The 14,778-nt window shown below is 41.1% G+C and overlaps 1 protein-coding gene across 1 annotated transcript; it reads left to right on the plus strand.

Annotated features, from left to right (window-relative positions):
- Positions 1 to 3,996: 3,996 nt before the first annotated feature.
- slc48a1a (solute carrier family 48 member 1a) lies at positions 3,997 to 8,628 on the plus strand. The gene is made up of 3 exons (XM_075475205.1): positions 3,997 to 4,477; positions 6,324 to 6,491; positions 6,601 to 8,628. The coding sequence occupies exons 1-3, from the start codon at positions 4,348 to 4,350 to the stop codon at positions 6,735 to 6,737; spliced, it is 435 nt and encodes a 144-aa protein (XP_075331320.1). The 5' UTR covers positions 3,997 to 4,347; the 3' UTR covers positions 6,738 to 8,628.
- The last annotated feature ends 6,150 nt before the right edge of the window (positions 8,629 to 14,778 follow it).

Consider the following 14,778-nt stretch of genomic DNA (forward strand, 5'->3'; position numbering starts at 1 on the left):
TATAAGCAGCTACACTGTTTTTCATTTGCAGCTTTCACTTCATGGCTGTTGATGAATTATGTGGGTTTTTTTTTATCTCTGACACCCTTGACTGCACCATATGTGCAAACAACCACAGGAAAGCTTTGAAGCTCGAGTTTGGGGCATAGATTTCTGCCTTGTTCATCATTATTGCTGTTGCAGTCAGACTTCAAATATTTTTAAGACCAGAAACACCAATTAGAGCAATGGTTGTTGTCTATTGTCCACTTGGCCTTTATTCTATGATTCTGTATAAATTGACTGATTTTTAATTTTTTTTTTATCCTATTTAGTGCTGAGTACAGATCAAGGTTTTATTGTGGGTGACTTTCATGTCAATGTTGAAAACAATGGCTGAATATTGCCCTTATATCCGTATTCGACTCATTTGGATTTTTTAAAACATACCCTTGATCTTGTGCTGACATATGACATTGAAAGTGGACAATCAACAGTGTTTTCTCATAGCCTTGTCTTATATTACCATTTTTTATGTTTGCATTACTTGACAACACAGCATCTCACAATAAATGTCTTGATAAATTAGAGAATGCTGTAACCAAATTTTTTCTGTGCCATGCGCCAATACAACACAGGGCAGCTACCTAAACTTTACACCTGCACAGGCTGATTATCTTATTGACATAGCTAGAGCTTCAATGAATACTACAATTGACAATGTTGCTACTCTAAAAAAAGAAGGTAATCAGTCAGAAGAGGCTGGCTCTTCGGATTAATTGGCAGTTGGGTGCTTTAAAACAGACTTAAAAAAAGCTTGAAGGGAAGCGGCATTCCACCAAATTAGAATAATTGAATTAAGTCTGGCCAGATGGTGTTACAACTCATAAGAAATTCCTTTGCACAACTCGTCCTACTTATTATTCATTGTTAAACAAGTTATCCCAGTTTTTTTTTTTTTTTTACTTTTGCGACCAGACTGTCGGAAAGCCATCGCTCTGTGGAGCATTGTATTCCTTCAACTGTCAGTAGTGAGCTTCTTCGCTAATAATGTTGTTTTTAGGAGAGAGAAAATTCCCAGCATCCTCTCCACTATTGCTGCTGACGTATGATGAAGTACAATAACTTTAGAATCATTTCTAAAGACTGATATGGGTTTGGCCTGTTTCTGTCCTGCTGAACTCTAACAACAGATTAATCTGAAGCATTAACTTGTTACAACCGGACTGATCAAGGAGCTTTGTCTGATTAATCAACACTTCCATAGCAGATCTCATCATTCCTCATCTATTTTTGTTCTCCAGCTATAAACCTCAGAATTCCAAGGTTGCGAGTAAATTGATCCTTTACTGAAAAACCTACTCTCGACTCAGGAGTCTTGGCCAATTATAGACCTATATCCAATCTCTCTTCAATGTCTAAGGTTGTTGAATATAATGTTGCAACTCAACCTTATGACCATTCACACAGAAATGATCAGCCTGAAGAGTTTTAGTCAAGATTCATAGCACATCTCAGCACTAAAACATCACTGGTGAAAGTAAGCAATGATCTCTCTCTCTCTTGGCATCTGATGATGGACCTGTATCTAACTTGTCCTGTTTGATCTCAGAGCTGCATTGCACATGTACATTAAGCCAGATAAAACCAATATATTTACAAGAACACACGCATGTCTTAAAGGTATGAATTAATGGATGACTCTTAATTTTCTGGTTCTGGATTCAAACAAGACTGAGGTTGTCTTTGGACCAAAGTGCCTCAGATCAACACTGTTTAGCTATGTATTTACACTGGATGGCAATAGCTTGGCTTCCTGTACTACTCTGAAGAATCTTTGAGTTATTTTGACCAACATATACACTTTAACTCACATCTAAAACAAGTTTAGAGGAATGCCTTCTTTCACTTATAATATTGCCAAAATTAGAAACATAACTAGTTCCTCATTATTGTGCGCTGTCCCAAAAAAAATCTCTGAAAATTTCCAGCTGATCCTAAATGTTGCAGCAAGAGTTCTGCTGATAAGCAGCAGGAGATATTATTTTCCTTTAATCCCTGCTTCTCTTTACTGGCTACCTTAATCTTAATAACCAAACTCCACTTTATCTTGAAGATCTTATTCTTCCATATTTTCCCATCAGAACTCTTTGCTGTCAGACTTGTGGTACCTAGAAATTCCTACAGTAAAATCAGAGGCAGAGCCTTTAGCATCAGGCCGCTCTGTTTTGGAACGAGCTCCCAGTTTGGGTTGAAGAGGCACGACATTCCTCACCCACATTCAAGATTATGCTTAAAACTTTTGCCTTTTTGATAAAGCTGATAGTTAGGATTGGCCTTGGTGGCCTTGACTGCTGGTGGACTTCCACCAGTTATGTTGAAGAGAGAATCTTCAACATAACTGATTTAGTGTGAGATTACACGACAGGAGACTCAGAGTTGACCTGCCTAACAGGTACAACTAGTGATGTGGCGTTTGAAGCGAGGCCTAGGCTCGGAGCATGTGTCGAGCAAAAAGGGGCGAGCCAGATGAAGCGTTGGTTCGAGGCTTGTATCGTTTCCATAAAAATCACGTGACTGATGACAAACGAGGCCTCGGATTCAGTGTACACGTCACTGATTCATTTTGAGCGTCACTATAAAAAGGGTTTGAACCTTGCGGCACTTCGAGGGTTTTGAGTTGGCGTTTGGTATTGGTGAGAGGTAGAGTGTGCGTTGGTTGTATCAGAGTTAGTGGTTAAGTTCAGTTATTATATCAGTCATATCATCTATTATTATTAGAATAGTGTTAGAATAGTTATATAGGATATGAACCCTCGTTTTTCGCGGGAGTTACGTTCCAAAAAGAACCCGTGATAGGCGAAATCCGTGAAGTAGTAACCTTTATTTTTTTTTTACAAATAACTACTGTACTGTAAAATAATCATTTTAATCATCAATACGAACTGAAGGCTTCAAATTGCGGAGATCAGCACCGCGACCCGAGTCATTGAATTAGAACGGGAGAAAATGAAAAATGATTATGAAAAATAAATACAAAGTACAGGACAAATAGTGACTCACGTGTATTTCACTGCTCTTCTGACTGAGCCGCTGCATCCTGACTCCGCTCTGTAGCGTTTTTTTTTCTTCAAAAGCCCGCGGTGCAGGTGTGTTTTTTCGAGAGAAGAACATAGTTATCGGTAGTTGTTGTCGCTCTTTTTTCTTCTGGGCATATTAAACCGCAACGTTATTGACACACATTTCTTTAAATAAAGTGTACATCATTGATATATTTCATTTGAGTGATCAACACCATAGCACTCAATAATACTTCCATATATGCAGTTTTCACACATTTATTTTCATTGAGACACAGTGACAACAATTGTTTATTTTATATTGCAGGATGCTCTAACTCAGGGTTAATTTAGTCTGTCATATATTCCTTTTGCACAGCAGGTGTCACTAGAGAGACCGTTTCAATGAGGCTTCGGGTAATGAACCTTTTGGCGAACCTTTGGGCTGGAAAGCCTCATTGGTTCATGAAGCCTCGTTTTGCCATCATTAGGTACAACACAAAAACACTAAAAAACATCAAATATTAAATGGATTTAGATTTTATTTTCATGCTGAACTTTGTACGAGTTGTTTCGTAAATGAAAATGAAAATAAAAAATTGACTTTTTCTTGCATCCTAACCTTTCAGTCCAACATTGCACAGTCCCAACTCTGATTCTATAAACAGCCTCATCACTAGGTAGGAGCTAAAAAAACATGCAATTTTACTTAGCTCCACTAGGGGCAACATGTGGATATGTTGGGGATTTCCTTCAAACAAAGATATTTAAAGAATAAGAGATAGATTAATTTCATGCTAATTTTAGTAAACTTACTCGAAAACTGATCATTTAAAAATCACAACGTTACCTCCTTTGTAAGTTTTTTCGTTTCATGTGATGGAGGTTATCAAAATGACGGAAGAAAATAGTCGTCAAATAACTATTTCGTGTGATTTTGTGGTTGTGTGTTCTCGCTCATAGTATGTTATCTTTGCGGTGTATGTCGATAAACACCCATCAGACTATTTGTTGCTGCTTGTCTTGCTCGAAAAGTAAATTGTGCTTGTCTGACGTTATAAGAGACAAAAGCGGGCTATTATTAGCTATTTTGAGAGTCGGTTTTGCCAACAGTGATAGGCGTTGTTGTCTTCCTGGCTGTCCAGCCGAGGGGGGATTTCATCTTGTCGTTTTCCTGTTGGAAAGGATATTACATAATGTGTCGGTAAACTGTTGATGTAGATTAATATCAGTCTGGCTTTTTAAACAAAAATACCCTTTTATCTCGTACGACGTTATAGCATTTGGGTAGCATTAGTTCTACTTCAAAATGGGAATCAGCAGGACGTATATTAGCATAGGATATGCTACGTTTGGTACTCTGGTTGGACTTTCGGCGTTCTTGGTCTGGAATATTGCATATAAGCAGCCATGGACGGCGGCCATGGGAGGCCTATCAGGTACGAAAACACACCGTATACTGTAAATATTTAATATTATTTGTACATGATGTGAACATTCACATCAGGCTTCCTAATCCTAGCGCGAACCTATCTACCAACGTCAAACGTTGTAATCGTGTAACTAAAATGTCTTCCCTTTCCCCCTCACATGTCATTCACTAAAATTCATTCTAAACTGCGTTTATTCCTTGTTTGATTGCATTTCTGTCCATCTTAGCCTGTGTAAAACTTCTACGGGACATTTTTTAGCAGAAGCTTCGAATCACGTAGCTTATCGGTTTTTGCAGCATTCAATTGTTTTTAAAAGAAAAAACAACGAAAAAAAGTTTAATATGCTAAACGTTTGTTATTCAAAGCTCGACTCACATGGGAATTTTGAGCCTGAGAATGACACAGAGGAGTTTTAAGATATTAATACGACAAATGTCAGCTGATAGCGTCAGGATTTTATGCCATGAACTAGTAAACACAGCATAAACAGCCTTTTTTTCTTATGGAGACCTATGTCTTACATTACCACCAGGATATATATTAACTAACCATTTACTCCACTGTATGTAAAAGATGACTTTTCAGTGGTCACTTTCGAATAACAGTGAAAAGCAGACGCCAATCCCATTTTTTTTTTTTTTTTTTTTTACTGCAATTTCTCAACATACACACGCGCACACACACACACACAAGGCACTGATATCGGCAGTAAGCTAATATTTACTGCCATATCTCACACAATCACGTGTTGCTGGAGCTGAAACTATTATAACCCCAATTCTAAAGACATTGTGACACTGAAATGTCAATATGATACAGAAGTAGCTGAAGGAAAAACTAATTAGGTTAATTGGCAACAGGTCAGTGACATGATTGGACATTAAGAGAGCACTTTAGACAGCAGAGTCTCTCATAAAGGCCAGCGCACACCTTTATGATTCTTGTACGATTTTGTCGGCCCGATGACTTTGCATGGGAATCGTAAAGGTGTGCGGTAGCAGCCGACAGACGATTTTGTCGTTTCATCGGATCAAATCAAACATATTTGATATTTCTGTACGGATTTTCCTTGTGCCGAATACAATCGTATGTGTGTGCGGTCTCTCTTCCGATGTCATCGCGCAGGATTATTTAAACAGCCAATGGGAATAGCGCAATTAGTCACGTTGGACGACTACGACACAAACATGGCTGCCTCCAGTTTGAAAGTCACGTGATTTGTGGCTTCCTATTTCGGTCATGTGATAACATTCGGTCAAAAAACTCGTAGGTTCGCAGGTGTGTGCGGTGGAAGTGCGAGCGTGTCAAATACGGTCCGAATTGTTATGCCGATCACCCGACAAACGATGCAACGATGACATCGTAAAGGTGTGCGCCGGCCTTAAGTAAAGAGGAGCAGATGTTCCGCAACCTGCAAATTGTAGCGCAATTTCAGAATAACAGCTCCTCAACGTAAATTTGTGAAGACTTTGAACGTTCCATCATCGAAAGTTCATATTATAATAAAAAAGATTCCTAGAAATTGGAAACATTTTTGTGCTTAAGAGACATGGCTTGAAATAAACATTTTCTGCTTGTGGTCTTTAGGCCCTTAGGAAGTAATGCATTCGAAACAGGCACGATTCTGTCGTGGAAATCCCTGCATGGGCTCAGGAATACTTCTGCAAATCCTTGTCTGTGAGCACAGTTCGCTGTGCCGTCCACTAATGTTGGTTAAAGTTCTATCATGTGAAGAAGCAGCCATATGTGCCCTATGAGCCATATGTCAGACAAAACATATGGAGAGGTTATTCGGCTGTGTAGGATGAGTTTTAAATTCACTCAGTCAAAATACGTGTTTTTCTTCTGGCAGGAGTTTTAGCGCTCTGGGCTCTTGTCACACACATCATGTACCTTCAGGACTACTGGCGGACCTGGCTCAAGGGTCTCAAGTTCTTCATCGCTGTCGGTGTGCTCTTCTCAGTTTTGGCTGTGGCTGCCTTCATTACCTTTCTGACCCTGGCCATCACACAGAAGCAGTGTAATCCTGTTTTTTCTCTTCCCTTCTTTGATATGAGTCATATTCAATATCCTAAAGAATCATACTTTGAGTTCTTGCATGTACTAATCACTGTTTGTTCTGCCCACAGCTCTCACTGACCCAAGGAGCCTCTACCTGTCCTGCGTATGGAGCTTCCTAACCCTAAAATGGTCTTTCCTCTTGGCCTTGTACTCATACAGATATCGCCAGGAGTTTGCAGACATCAGCATTCTTAGTGATTTCTAGTCTGTATTGATTTTTAAATTTTTTTTTTAGAGACTGCAGTGAACTTTGAGGGATTTTAGGCTGCCAGCTGGAGCTGGTCAATGAGCTTTTTGACAAAGAGGAAGAAAAGCAGACATGTTTAGATTTAAATGTCATCTGACTTTTACGACATGGGGTTAAACTAACTAAACAAGCTCCTTTTTGTATTGTAACCTGTTCTCCCACTCTATCACGTCACAGTCCTGTAGGAAGTTAGAAGTCAAAACCTCTGAAGACTGGAACTGCTTTAGAAAAAAATGTTGAAGACCATTTATGAAGAGACATGCAGGTATTTTTTTTTTGTCTTTTTAGATCATTTTTCTCTGGATTCCTTCATTCTAAAACAACTAATATGTTAAAGGATTTCTCCACCATAACAAGGTTTGAATCTAGTGATAAGTAAATAAAATGAAAGTACATGCAAAAAGATCTCTGAACCATAACAGAAACATGACCTGAAACCACAATAATATCACGTAGATAAGTGTTTGATGAGATTTTTTGGATCCAAATGAGCCCTTAGAAAGGCGCATTTATGAACCACAAAATATTTATCTAATAAGTCTTTTAGCACCTATCATCATCCAGAGAATGTCGCACTACCTGAAATTTGGACTTTGTACCATCGAAATTCCAAAAGTTTTGATACCAAACACTGAATGAATGAAACTTATCTTGCATTAAAAATACTGCTGCACACACGGATCAGTGTCTTTTTCGGTAGCTTAAATGTTATGAGACCCACCTAGCTTAGTTTTGAGCTATCGCTACTTTAATGTAAGCAAATAAGCTCAAAGAAGTTAACTTCAGCCTTTGTAAATGCCACGTGTGGGAACATTACCAGACCAGATCCTGCTGTTGTAATTCCATAACAATACCATACATTGTAGCATGTGAACATTTTGATGACATTAATATAAAGTGAAAAACTGTGACTCACTTTCAGTTCACTAGGAACGAGGGTGTCTGCATTTGAGCTCCATAGATACATTTGAGATGATTCCTCCTTTTGCTCAGCAATGCAGAGACACTGCTTTTATTCTGCCTTTAGGTTGTGTTGTTTTCCCCTGATCTTATACAATAAATCTTGGACTGGGCTTTTATTATTACCCCCCCCCCCAGTTTTCAGCTGATCTTTGGCTACAGACAATGCAGCTAGACCACATGTTGTTACTGCACCACGTCGTCTTTCTGTACTGATGCTGCCATTAAATACCAAATATAATTGCACTGACTTGGAACCTTGGTATGGATTCTTGCGACATCTCCATCACATTATCAATTTAGACAAAAAAATTTCTAAAGTTTAGGCACTCTGATTTTAAAGCTTTGTTTATAGAGAAATATATCAATGTAATACGGATCAGATTCTTCACACTTTCCATAAATGATGGAGAGATGTCTTGTATATCTATTATGCTCAATGAGAAGATGCTCAAATAGAATGTGCTTTTCATTTTTATTTCCACCAGGGGGAGACTTGCCTCTCTGTTAAGAGTTTGTTAGTTCCTCTGACATTCCTCTTTTAGAGAAAATACGAATGGATTTGACAGATAATTGCACTTTAGTCTGACATTGATGCCCTTGTTTTGCACACTGTTTGTGATCCAGAATAATGTTTTACACTATGTGGTTTCTGTCTCACCCGATTAATCTTAAAGTAATCCATTTTTTGTTCATCACTTGTGTCCCAGTCAGTTGACTTGCGTAGGCCAAGTTAAACGCGACTTTGTAACTAGTTTCCACTTGAAGTTTATGTCTACCCTTTACCGTCAAATGTGTACACAAATGTGTATTTTTGTTGCTGAGACAACAAATTTGTGGATACTACATGTACATAGAAACTGAACCCATTAAAGATGCATTTAATATATTTATGTCATGTTTTTCTTTTCTCCTTGCTAATAGATTGAATAAACAATGTTTCCAAAGAATCTGCATGTACCAAGGTTTATCTTCTAAATTTTCCCTCAGAAGATGCACAGAATCTAACAGGCAATCAAACAAGTGGATAATACACACATGAACCAAATGCCTGCAGGTGTGCTTTAACAGTAAGGTACCGTCGTCACAATTCAATTGCTTGAACATACGGAAATTTCTGGAATTGCTGTGTTTTTATTTATTTACTTTTTATAAATTTATGTTGAAGCTTGTGTTTGTGCTATGTGTACGTGAATGGAAATATGCCAACAATACACCTTATTCTAAATAAGGCAATATTCTGATTATGGTATTTGCATTATGTGTTACAGAGCATAGTTTAATGAGTCCCGCCCACGTGTCACCTGTCCCCAGCTGTCATTTCCATATCCTTCAAAAGACGAAGCATTGCTGGCGTTTCACTTTTGACCCCTTTGTGTGTCTTCTTTCTACACACAGCCCTCTTGTTCGGCATCAGTGTTGCCAGGTCTTGTGACTGAAACAAGTGACCCAGTCTATGAAAAGACGGTCCAAAACAAGCGAGTGATTTCTTAAAAAAGAGCCCCGAAGTTGCTTATAAAAATGGGACCTAGCGGCTCTGGAGACAGATATGTGTACCGAGTTGCGATTACAATATCCACACATATACGTAATCCAACTAAGATAAGAACACAGAGCTAGATCCGTTTATTGTTTACCAACAATATGACCTTATTCGGGCTTAGGTAACCAGAAAATGTTTACAAGACCTATTTTATTCAGACTAAGGTCTTGGGTTAATATTCGTGTGCAGACTAGAATATCGATGTGTATGTAAACATAGTATATGTTTTTTATTTTAATGGGATTTTCAATTCACTGATGGAGCAGATCAGAGCAAATATTTTTGCCAAATGTGCTTTGTTATGTAGTCTTTAAAATTAGAAATTAAAAATAGTATTTATACTTAGTTGTGAATGAGCTTTTTTATGATGTTAAATAAATGAAGTGAAATCTCATTCAAACTTCAGGTTTGTATCCAGTAGCTATTCTTTTGTTACTGTGTTAACATGGTAGACTTGATTTGAACATCATTTCTCTAATGGTTGGACACTGAATTACTTCATGAAAACCTTTCACTTAAAATTGCCATTTAAATATAAAACAGCATGCCTGTAATCCTGATCAGCCCTTTTTGTCCGCGCCTGTGTAAATAAATCAGTAAGGCGAAATATGGTTATATCTAACACTTAACATTTTTAAAAATGAATATGAAATGTTTAGAATATGTTGCAACAACAATGTGATTTGGATGATGTTTTGACTGGGTTTATCACTAATACTATGAAGAGGTAAAAAAGAACTCTTGCAACTCTTAGATATGTATGACAATATGCTGTGTTGAGGGGATTTGTCAGTGAATGTATTTCCTTAAATAACACATGGGGGAAAATGGGTTGTAAATATGATTTTTCTGGGTATCTTGTCGCTTTGCAATGGAAATGCCCAAGCTATGTGATTGACAGGCAACAACCTCCAAGATTTTGATAAAGAGTTTGATTAAAAAAAAGAGTCGACAATCCCTCTTGGAGAAAAGATGAGAAACTTTTCTGGTACAGGATTGTAATCTTGCTGAACGGTCAACATGAACTACATGCTCTCTACCTCTGACAAGCTTTGTTGGATGATCAAACAGAGTATCGTATGTGCGACTCAGTATGTAATAGACATATGTTGTGGACTTTTATAAAGCAACAAGCAGAATCCTGGAGCGCTTCAGAGACTTTTTCTTGTTTTTTTGTGTCAGATGCTCTGTGCCAAGACTGAGAGGCTTGTTATTCAGACATCTGCCTGTACTGAGCTGACTTCCAAAGTACAAAATGAAAGAAAACCTGCTGTGTGATGACATCAGCTGGGTCAGCGTTGGCACCATTCAGGTTCCCCAAGGTCGGTCAGTCTACTCCTCTCTGATGCCTTCATATAATAGCCACTGACTGGAGCTAGCTGCTGAAGTGCATAAAATGTTTTTGTATTGTTTTTTTTCATGATTTATTTGACAGTGTCTCTTCTTTCTAGGCATGGCATTACCCTCCAGGCAAACTGTTCTCTTGTCAGTGGTCTCTATTCCTCTTTCTTCCCCCTCATCTCACTTTTCTTCATGGGTGCTGCTCGACAGATGGGCCCAGGTAAATCAGAGTGATTTATCTAGAGCAATTTTGTATGTTGACAGTGATAAGTTGCCAGGGTTGCAAGGGGCTGCACTCAGTCTCACTTTGCAGTATAGCACGGAAATGATTGTGACACTATTTTCTACGTCTAGGTACTTTTGCTGTCCTCAGCATTATAGTAAGACTCATGTGTCATAGGCTTCCCCTGGAGTTGAGCTTCAGTCATTTCTGTGCCAGTCGTAATGCTTCACGTCGGGAGGATTGAGGTTTGCATGGGAATATCTGGAGCTCTGGCCTACCTTACTCCAATCATACAGAATGTCACGCCCATGGTGGACTTGTTTTTAGTTTCATGTTTTAGGTCACGTTTTTGAGTTTGAATCAATGTTTAGTTTTTCGGTTCATGTCTTAGTTTTCCCTGCATCCTGTTAATTAGTTCACGCACTGCACCTGTTTATTCCCCTCCAGCTGCACCTTGTCCCCAATCACGCTCACTCCCTATTTAAGTTCTCAGTCCTTTTTGTTCATTGTTAGATTCTTACCCTTACCCATGATACCTGACCTGCCTGCCTTGTTTCCCGTTCCACATTTTTGCAAGTTAAGTATTTATTTATTTATCCATGCCATGTTTAGTTCCTTTTTTTGCTAAGCCGGATTTTTTTGAATCCGGCTTAGCCGCGCCTTTTGTTGTTACTTTGTTTTTGGAAAATAAATCACCCTTTACTTTTAAAGTCCGCATCCGTGTCCTCCATCCTCACCCAAACCTGACAGAAGAATCTCACCAGCCATGGACGTGGCGGACTCTGATATCTTCTGGGACTTAATGGAGGCCTTCTGGACCACCACCTCATGGCAGAGGCTGGAGGCAACAAATAAGCTGCTGGATTTCCTCTGTGGAGCGGACCCTCCACAACTGGACTCAGAATCTGCCCGATTTCCAGCAGGTGGCGAGGAATGTGCAGCGGGCCTTACTGATGGAACTTTTCGGTTTGGAACCAGAGAAGGTAGGCACGCTGTGCACATCCTCCCTCACCTCTTTTACACCTCAGCCCGCAGATTCTCAGTCCAGAGACCCATCAGCCACAGTGTCCTGAGACCCATCAGCCCCAGCCGTCCAAGAGCTGGCCCCAGCCACAGAGGCCTCAGGGCCTGACCCCAAACCTGACCACGAGGCCACAGGGCCTGACCACGAGCCTGACCACGAGGCCACAGGGCCTGACCACGAGCCTGACCACAAGGCCACAGGGCCTGACCACGAGCCTGACCACGAGGCCACAGGCCCTGACCCAGTGGCCACAGGGCCTGACCACGAGGCCACAGGGCCTGACCACGAGGCCACAGGGCCTGACCACGAGGCCTCAGGGCCTAACCCCAAACCTGACCACGAGGCCACAGGGCCTGACCACGAGCCTGACCACGAGGCCACAGGCCCTGACCCAGTGGCCACAGGGCCTGACCACGAGGCCACAGGGCCTGACCACGAGCCTGACCACGAGGCCACAGGGCCTGACCACGAGCCTGACTAAGAGGCCATAGGGCCTAACCCCAAACCTGACCCAGAGGCCACAGGGCCTGACCACGAGCCTGACCATGAACCCGACCAAGGACCCACAGGGCCTGACAAAGAGGCTACAGGGGCCGACAAAGCCTCAGAGCCCATGGGGCCCTGGCCCATGGACTCACCTCTTCGAGCCCCTCCCCCCACCCCCAGACATTGGGGATGTCTGGGATCCATCCCTTAAAGGGGGGGCTCCCCCCCGCCGGACGTCCGGCCGACCGTCGGACGGTCCCCGGCTCCTCCTCCTGCCGCGTCGGCGGGTGTCTGGGCGTCCGCCAGACCACCGTCTCCTGCCGCCACGCCGACGGAAGTCTGGGCGTCCGCCAGACCACCGCCTGTTCCTGCCACGCGGTCTGGGCGTCCACCAGACCACCGCCTGTTCCTGCCACGCCGTCAGAGGTCTGGGCATCCGCTAGACCACCGCCTCCTGCTGCCCGAAGCCGGTACCACATGCCTGTTTCTGGTCCCCCGCTTGACCGGCTTCGAGCCCCTCCCTCCCACCCTCAGACTTTTAAGGGATGTCTGGGATCCACCCCTTGAGGGGGGGGGGGGGATATCTGGAGCTCTGGCCTACCTTACTCCAGTCATACAGAATGTCACGCCCATGGACTTGTTTTTAGGTCACGTTTTTGAGTTTGAATCAATGTTTAGTTTTTCGGTTTCATGTCTTAGTTTTCCCTGCACCCTGTTAATTACTCCACGCACTGCACCTGTTTATTCCCCTCCAGCTGCATCTTGTCCCCAATCACGCTCACTCCCTATTTAAGTTCTCAGTCCTTTTTGTTCATTGTGAGATTCTTACCCTTACCCATGATACCTGACCCGCCTGCCTTGTTTCCCCATGTACCACGTTTTTGCAAGTTAAAGGGGAATTCCTGTATTTTCAACATTAAGCCTCTTTTCTGAGTCGTCTGCAATGTTTTAGAACCCCCCTCACCGCTTTTTTGATGTTTACTGCTGTCTCTGGTATTTGCCTAATTTTGATTCTTCTCAACCTGCTTCAGAACGGCTAGTCATGTGCATGTCTTAAAAGGTCCGTAAAAGCACAATAAACGTCCGTTTTCAAAATAATCAACTCACCGGAGTGGTTACTGGTGTGCACTGGTAATCCATATCAAATTTTTCAAATTTCAAAGTTGCTTCTGTCGTGTTTTATTTGACATTTTGTAAATCCCATTGAGTTGTATTGAAGACTGGATGTTCGTCAATAGTGGACATGTTTGTAGTTCTCTAGCACCGGAAATGCTGCTAGGTGTATTGCATTTCCGGTGCGACAGAAGCAACTTTTCGCTACGAAATTTGACATGGATGGCTGGCCTGGGAACGCCTCGGGGTCCCCCCAGAAGAGCTGGAGGAAGTGGCCGGGGACAGGGACGTCTGGGTCTCTCTGCTCAAGCTGCTGCCCCCGCGACCCGATCCCCGGAGCAGCGGAAGATAATGGATGGATGGATGGAAGTTATTTTAGACTTTAAAAAAGAGAAACTTTAGATTCAACTTTGGAAACTTTTCTCATCTAGTTGATGATTAAAGCAGAACCTTGAGAAGAGGTGGATTTAAAATTGTGAATGAATACACCTTGCAGGCACCTTTGTTCATAGCAAATTTCCTGCCAATGCTAATGATAGCTAAGTTAACATTCACAACTATAATTGTAATGAAAGACGTTTGACACACCGTTTAATTAATTTTCGTGTTAATGACACTGTGATATGTCTATGTTATTTGTCTACATTTAGGTCATGTAAAAATATAAAAAGAAAATTTGAAAATCACCTTCATAAATTCTAAAACCCAAAAGAGTGTTAGTTAACCTGACTCAATCTTTTTATGAAAACATTAATTGTAGACCTTGGTACAGTTCCAACATGTTCATGTACACATTCGCGTTTTCTTTTACATCAAACAAAGACAAACTCAAGCTATACAATGTTCGGCGTTCAACTATTCCTGGCTAATGTTCAAGTTAAACTCTTATATGACCCGAGTGAATTTACACTTTTTGGCTCTCCAGTTGCTATGACAACATGGTGCTAGTCACACAGCATTGAGTTCATTGAGTCTGTGAAGGACACTGGGACAATACTGCATGTTAGGTGTAACGATGTGTTGAACTGAATTTTATTTACTTCAAGCCTCACATGCCCCATATTAGAATGAGACATGAAACATTGCTGTGTTCAGTGGTGTATGAGGTGTATGAGGAAATGGAGGAGTTTTTGATGATAGAAACATTGCTTGCAGTAATGTCTTCTTTCATGTCCGTGATGCCACTTTGTATGCCTACCTCAAAGGAATGCACCCCTTTGCATAAGAAATAGATAAATGAATAAACCTTATCAAACAATTTCCTTTCACATCAAACGCAATCGCTTGCTGTTTAAATGCTCCACGGTTA

The sequence above is a fragment of the Odontesthes bonariensis genome, chromosome 10 (genome assembly GCF_027942865.1).
Source record: "Odontesthes bonariensis isolate fOdoBon6 chromosome 10, fOdoBon6.hap1, whole genome shotgun sequence".
In the NCBI taxonomy this organism is placed as follows: domain Eukaryota; kingdom Metazoa; phylum Chordata; class Actinopteri; order Atheriniformes; family Atherinopsidae; genus Odontesthes; species Odontesthes bonariensis.

Bases quoted from the DNA above. Each gene is read 5' to 3' on its own strand.
- slc48a1a (XM_075475205.1), top strand. From the start codon at position 4,348: ATGGGAATCAGCAGGACGTATATTAGCATAGGATATGCTACGTTTGGT. The intron at 4,478-6,323 runs GTACGAAAACAC...TTCTTCTGGCAG, and splicing joins GGCCATGGGAGGCCTATCAG to GAGTTTTAGCGCTCTGGGCT. The intron at 6,492-6,600 runs GTAATCCTGTTT...TTCTGCCCACAG, and splicing joins GGCCATCACACAGAAGCAGT to CTCTCACTGACCCAAGGAGC.